At 33.2% G+C, this 6,657-nt stretch overlaps 1 protein-coding gene across 3 annotated transcripts; it reads left to right on the top strand.

Moving 5' to 3' along the window:
* The first annotated feature begins 1,338 nt into the window (after nucleotides 1–1,338).
* On the top strand, nucleotides 1,339–6,010 carry LOC125855426 (transcription factor bHLH74). 3 transcript variants are annotated; one of them, XM_049535150.1, is made up of 9 exons: nucleotides 1,339–1,486; nucleotides 2,437–2,963; nucleotides 3,426–3,662; nucleotides 3,772–3,837; nucleotides 3,920–3,988; nucleotides 4,449–4,520; nucleotides 4,607–4,747; nucleotides 5,427–5,508; nucleotides 5,607–6,010. In XM_049535150.1, the coding sequence occupies exons 2-9, from the start codon at nucleotides 2,505–2,507 to the stop codon at nucleotides 5,627–5,629; spliced, it is 1,149 nt and encodes a 382-aa protein (XP_049391107.1). In that variant the 5' UTR covers nucleotides 1,339–1,486; nucleotides 2,437–2,504; the 3' UTR covers nucleotides 5,630–6,010. The 3 variants fall into 3 exon arrangements, with proteins under 3 accessions (XP_049391107.1, XP_049391106.1, XP_049391108.1); XM_049535149.1 differs by lacking the exon at nucleotides 1,339–1,486 and adding an exon at nucleotides 1,574–1,932; XM_049535151.1 differs by lacking the exon at nucleotides 1,339–1,486 and adding an exon at nucleotides 1,575–1,835.
* Nucleotides 6,011–6,657: the final 647 nt, after the last annotated feature.

Here is a 6,657-nt window from a genome sequence, read left to right on the forward strand (position 1 = left end):
GTTGGCACTCATAGAAAATAAAATGAGTGTGTAACAGCAAAGAGAGCTCTGTTATAACAGTTGGCAAAATGTGTCAGTTAAAAATTAGGAAAAAAATGAAAAGTTATGTCAAACTTGGCCTTCAAGAGAAGAACAAGAACCTCTCTCTAATATGTTGTATGTGAAATCATTTAATAAGGTTGTTTGGTGCAATAAACTTTCGTTAGGTAGATTCAGGGGCGGCTCAACGTAATTGGGAGCCTAAAACAAAATTTTAATTTGAGACTTAAAATATAAACAAACTTCGTATACATATTTATTCAAAAATTATTTTTTCTTACACTATTTAGATGAAAATTATTAGTATTTAATATTATTTTTCAGTTATTGATTTTAGATAAAATTTTATCGACTCAACATTGAAAACATCCTTTCAGTGAGACAATTATTATATGAATTCTTAACATAATTTTATAAGTAATAAGTTGACAAATATTAAATAAAGATAAGAGTTAGAACCATATAATCTGATTTAAGAAGTTGATGACTTGGTAAACACCATTTTAATATGCTTGTTGTAATGTTTGAAACTAAAATTTAAAAAGAAATAAAAAATAATTTGTAATTCACTTTATTCAACACTTTTCACTATTAATTCTTATTTTGAACAAAATATAAAAGATGTTAAAGTGGGTAAAATAATATTTTTTTTTATCATAATTAATCATTTTTTCTATAAAAAATTAACACATAATTTATTTTGGATAATAATTTGGGCCTCCAAAATCTGGGGGCCTAAGCCATAAGCCTTGTTTTACAAAGGCAAGAGCCGTCCTGGGTAGTTTTGAGAAAAGGGTTAGACTAATGTACACCGTTTTATCCTATATTTCTGTAAAAGTGTAAAGAAATAGTTTTTAGGTCTAACTCAGCCCTGAAGCTCAACGAAAAAAGGATTATCCAAATCATATAAAAAGTCTAAGATTTTGTCATCATACTCAACAACTTGCCTCACATCTAGAACTGGAGATGTGTTGATAATTTAATATGAGGATCCAACATCTGTAAATTATAATCTAGTATAAATGTGGCTTTGATACCAATTAAAGAAAACAAACTTTGAGTCTAACTCAATCCCAAAAATTACCCAAATCATACAAAGAGTTCAAAATTACTTTATCCCACCAAATGTAAGACTCAATACATAGATTGTTTCTACGATTTCAATCTGTGACATCCTGATCACGTGATAACAACTTTATGAGTTATGCTGAAAGACGGTATGTGAAGTCATTTATTAATTGAAAATAATAAAAAGCATAATGTATAGGAATGAGTGTATGTGTTTACAATATTTTAAAGGAAAGGAAATTACAAGGAGTAAAGTATGGGAAAAAAAGGGGAAGGATTAGGTTCTGTAATAATTTAAGCAACCATTTCTGTAAGAGCAGTTGGCAGTAGTTAGTATGTCTTTTATAAAATCATAGATGTCACCATTTTGCTTGGGCAGGTAAAATACCTTTTACTATCTTCTTAAGTACTAAGTATTACTTATTGCTCTCTCTTTCTAAAAATATATATAATTTGATCTATTTATTACTATAAAGTTTGCTTCTTTACTAGTTCTTGAAAGTACCCCAGTTGGTGAATTTAAGTGGTGTAAAAGGGGTACTGTCAAAAACCCAATTTAGGCTACTGTATGTTATATAATTGGGGTTAGGAATTAGTGCTTTTTATTGGCATTTTTAGCTAAAATATTTCAGAATATCTGAAAAGTCTTGTTGGAGTCTATTCTTTTTTCTTGATACTTGTGGGGCTTTGAGTTGTTTTTTGATTCTAAGCTTCAGCTGAGACAATTGGTATATTTCCTTAACAAGAACCTTTTTCTTTAACAAACCCCATTCTCTTCTCCATATTGAATTTGCTGGAAGATAAAAAGAACAGTGAAGAGCTAAGGTTAATGTGAAGCTTGTAACTTTCTCTTTGCTGTTTTTAATAGTAGTAAACAAAAGGAATCTGCTTTCTTTTCTATTAGTGTGAGCTGTTATTTCACCAATGCTTTTCACTTGTTCATTTGTCTACTTTATGCTCTGAAAGTTTCATACTTTCTTGTCTCTGGGAATTAACTACTTTTTTTCCATCTTATTAGACTAGGCTTGATCCTAGGGTTCTTGAAAACAAACAAGAGGGGTTAAAGATTTTATGCCTGCTACTTTGGATTTTTTTTTATTTTTTACCTTTGTTGTGTGTTTATAGGATGCTGCATTGAGAGATTTATTTTGCTTTAAAGCTGCCAAGTTATTTTGTTCCTTGTTGAGTCTTGCAAGATATTACTAGTTCTTTTTGGTCAAACCCCACTTTACCTTTTCTTTTTTATTTTTCTTGCACTTTCTGTCAAATAACAATCAAGTTCTTAGCTTTGGTTAAAAACATTGCATTGGTGTTGTTGCCTTTTTGAAGGTTGCACGAATTGAGTTCAGAACTAAATTTGTGGATCCTGAGCTCTCTGTCTTTGTATTTTCTTGAAAATGGGTACTAAGGAAACTGGTTCTTTCAATTGCCCTTCTACTGGGATGAATAGAGCAGATTCAATGCCTAATGTTGACCCTTTCAGTGGTTCTGGTTGGGATCCACTTCTTTCACTGAATCAGAAGGGGGGATTTAAAGGATCTTCAGTTGTTGGTCATAATGAGTTTGTCAATTTGCCTTATCAATCATCTCAGTTTGTTCACTATCCATCTGATTCAAATTTAGCTGAAATGGTCCCAAAGATTCCAGCTTTTGGAAATGAAAGTTACTCAGAACTGGTCAATACTTTTCCTTTACAAGAACAGCTAAGAGGGGCAAATTGTTATGCTAACTATGTTAAGAACAGAGGGATTTCCACTGAAGGAGAGTGCCAAATTTCTGGTGAAGGTGCTGTGGAGGTTTCACCTAATGGGAAGAGGAAAATATCAGAAAACCATTCTTTATCCAATGCCAACAAGGTATATTGCTATCTTTTTTAAGCCTTTCCTGTTAGTAGGTAGTAGTGCATTGTCTTGTTGTTTGTTCATATTAGTAGTCCTAGTATTGCTCGTATAGTTTCTTGCCCTTCGATTTCTGTTACTATCTATTGATTCCTTATACCTCAATTATCATATTATTTTCTTGTTGTTTATATTTTGTTACTATATGCTATTTTTGTTATTAGCTATTGTTTCTTCTACTTCCTTTACTTCTTTTGTTGGACTGCTTTGAAATGTTATTTCTTGAGAGGACAGTCTATCAGACACGGCCAGCCTCTCTTTACCTTTGAGGTAGGGGTAAGGTCTACATACGCTCTACCCTCCCCATACCCCACTCTGTGGGATTACACTGGTTAAGTTATTGTTGTTTTTAAGTCTTTCCGATCATAGGTGTTGCTACTAGAAAATGTCCATTTAGTTTTTGTGCTTTCTTCAATGTAGAATGTTGAAGGAGAGCTGCAGAAGGCTCCATCAAGAGATAGTTCAGACTGTTCAAAAGAACAAGATGGTGGAAAAAGACACAAAACAGACCAAAATGTTAGTTCTAATTTAAGGAGCAAGCAAGCAGGGAAACAAGTTAAGGATGACTCTGATGGTGGAGAACCTCCTAAGGATAGTTATGTTCATGTTAGGGCTAAAAGAGGGCAAGCCACAAACAGCCACAGCCTTGCTGAAAGGGTAACTTATAGTCTCCTACTGGCCTTAAAAGATAATGTTGTAATCAATTTAAGTTGTTTATCTTTTCTTGACATATTGAATGAATCTTAAAAGTCATTCTGGCTGGCAGGTGAGGAGAGAAAGGATCAGTGAGAGGATGAGATTGCTTCAAGAATTAGTTCCAGGCTGCAATAAGGTATTTACTAGTTTTATTGTTGCTTAACCTTTTTGTTTATTTGTGATGTATGGTTAAAATTGTAAAATTTTATTTTCAACAGATAACTGGAAAAGCTGTGATGCTTGATGAGATTATCAACTACGTGCAATCGCTGCAACAGCAGGTTGAGGTAAATATGATAGCCCCTGGCTCATAATTTTGTGTTTTCTGTGCCAGATCAGAGCGAATTGTGATTTACTATTGTAGCACAATTTCAGATAGACATAAGTAAATCATGTAGTATTAATCCAATGGTGCTCCTCTAACTTATTTTGTTAGCATGAGCTTTTTTCTTCTGATGAAGAATCTTGCGAGATCATGGTTCGTTTTGAGAATAGTAAGCTTGGCCTAACAAATTAACTTAAGAGGGATCCATTCAGAAGTTGTCTGTGATAAATGAGTATTAATTTTGACTTAAGGATATGTTCATTGTACCGGTCTAATGCAGGGAAAAGTATTATTTTCCTGTGTTAGAACAAACGTTTTTGATCATCCTGTGTTAGAATTAGTCATCCTGTGTTAGAATAAGTGTGCCATGCTTTCAAGAACCGATTAAACTGATTCCAAATTGATCTGATTCGATGTTGCAGTTCCTGTCAATGAAACTCGCTACTGTAAATCCGGAACTGAACTTCGATATTGATCGTATTTTATCAAAAGAGGTAAGTTTAAGTATAGTGTTTGTGATTATCTATATTCAATGTTTAACTATGAAGTTGAAAATTCACTTGCTTACCCTTAAATGTAGATGCTCCATCAGCAAACTAGCAATGCAGCTCTTCTTGGTCTTGGTCCAGGGCTAAGTTCCTCTCTTCCTTTTCCTGGAATTTCTCATGGAAGTTTTGCTGGTATCCCCGGAACGACACCACCCTTCCATCCCTTGCCTCAGGTATAACCAAAGTTCTCTCATAGGAAAAAAACTTATGTGCACTCGATGTCCACGCCAAGCAAATAAATGCAAGACCCGACTCAACATATACACTGTTAACACTAAACCATAGTTAGGTAATATGCAAATTGTTGTTTGATATGTGACTCATATAGTAAATGTGCCGTTTAACTTGGTTTCAGTTGACATTTATGTGCTCCCACTTTGGCTGTGCACATGTAAACACTTAAACTTGTATAAAGTTGAACAAGTAGACACGCGTCCTACAAGGCAATTCACTTGAGATACTCTTAAACTTGTATGTATTAAGCAATGTATGATGCATGTGTGTACTTGTTCAACTTTGTACATGTTTAAGCATCTACGTGTGCACGCCCAAAGTTGGAGGGCATATATATTAGCTAATGACAAGTTAGTATTATTGGTTTAGTGTAAATACCGAGAGCAAGAGTATTTTCCGTCTCTCATTCTTGTGGTGGCAAAGACAGGAATTTTGTTCCGGGTGTTCAAGATTAGTACGAATGTATGAAAAATAAACTTTGACCTATAGATTTAGTATAATAGTTTATATAACTGAACATCCTTCACTGTACGTTGCTATGGCAGTGCATCCTTGTTTCACATTCTACTCATCTTCAAAAAATAAATTAAAATGAAGTCCTATTTTTTTCCGATGCAGAATGTATGGGACAATGAGCTTCAAAGCCTTCTTCAAATGGGATTTGATTCAACTTCATCTATGAACAATATGGGACCAAATGGTATTGCTCCTTAGCTACTACACATACACTCTTTATTGTAAAGAACATGTTCAATCTCTTATTTTTTCCCAAGTATAAAACCGATTTCATGTAAACAGGACGGTCAAAGTTGGATCTGTAGATTCTTTTTCGGGACAGATGTTTGCATTGTTTTACTATGATCAGACGATTCGATTTACCCAATTGACTGCAAAATGTGTTTTGCATACTTGGACAGAAGATATAGTGAAAATTTACTTTACTTTTTTCTGGAGTTGTATAGGATATTAGCTCCTAACTCATTTTGTGTTCTTCGAGTTTTAGCAGAAGAGATTATTTTAGATTGGTAAGAAATGACTGTACATTGAAAACAAGAAACATCATTTGGGGTATGATGTCTTGTTTCAATTATGTTTGTGCAAGTGTAAGAATTTGTTTGAGGATTTTTCAGAGAAAAAAACATTGGTGATTCTCTTGTAAAGTCTTGTCATATCTGAAATGATTATCAATATAGTTGTGTTTTCTTACTCTAATAGCCCTCCTAGTTCAATATCTGAGCTTCTCAATTTCTTCTTTCTGTTGTTTTTTTTCCCCTTGTGTGGCCATAGGCGGATCTAGGTCTGGCAAAACTCAGTAACTTTGGTCTAAACCTTGTATTAGTCTTAAGAAATCCATTGAATGTGTACAGATCTTTAATTTGGAATCCAATATATAGCGTAAAAAGGTAAGAATCTTGAATTTACAAGCTGCAAATTTTGTTGATTTAAAAACTCTAGTTTTCCTCCTGCAACCTTCCCTTGTTGAATATTGGATCCTATCCATTGTCTAATTTTTTAAATATATATAATATGATGTTTGATGGATACAAAGTTTAAGATGTTAATTTGGCTCATAAAAGGATTTTACATATTAAAAGTTGTTGAAGTGTCACATTAAAGTTTCAATTTTGATTTCTTGAAAGTTTCAAAAATTGTATAAATAGTATTATCAGCAAATAAAGTTTAATATTTTGAAATATTCTATATCGAGAATTGTCAAGTAAATTGTTGGTGTCAAACAATTTGAAGTATTCTACAACAAAAATAGTGTCATCTAAGAAGGGATCAGGTCCCCTTCTGTAGCATTTTGTCCATTATTCTTCAATGGAAAAATAGTGAATTTTTAGCTATG

This window comes from Solanum stenotomum, chromosome 2 (genome assembly GCF_019186545.1).
Source record: "Solanum stenotomum isolate F172 chromosome 2, ASM1918654v1, whole genome shotgun sequence".
NCBI lineage: Eukaryota > Viridiplantae > Streptophyta > Magnoliopsida > Solanales > Solanaceae > Solanum > Solanum stenotomum.

Bases quoted from the DNA above. Each gene is read 5' to 3' on its own strand.
- LOC125855426 (XM_049535150.1), top strand. From the start codon at position 2,505: ATGGGTACTAAGGAAACTGGTTCTTTCAATTGCCCTTCTACTGGGATG. The intron at 3,989-4,448 runs GTAAATATGATA...TCGATGTTGCAG, and splicing joins CGCTGCAACAGCAGGTTGAG to TTCCTGTCAATGAAACTCGC. The intron at 4,748-5,426 runs GTATAACCAAAG...TTTCCGATGCAG, and splicing joins CCTTCCATCCCTTGCCTCAG to AATGTATGGGACAATGAGCT.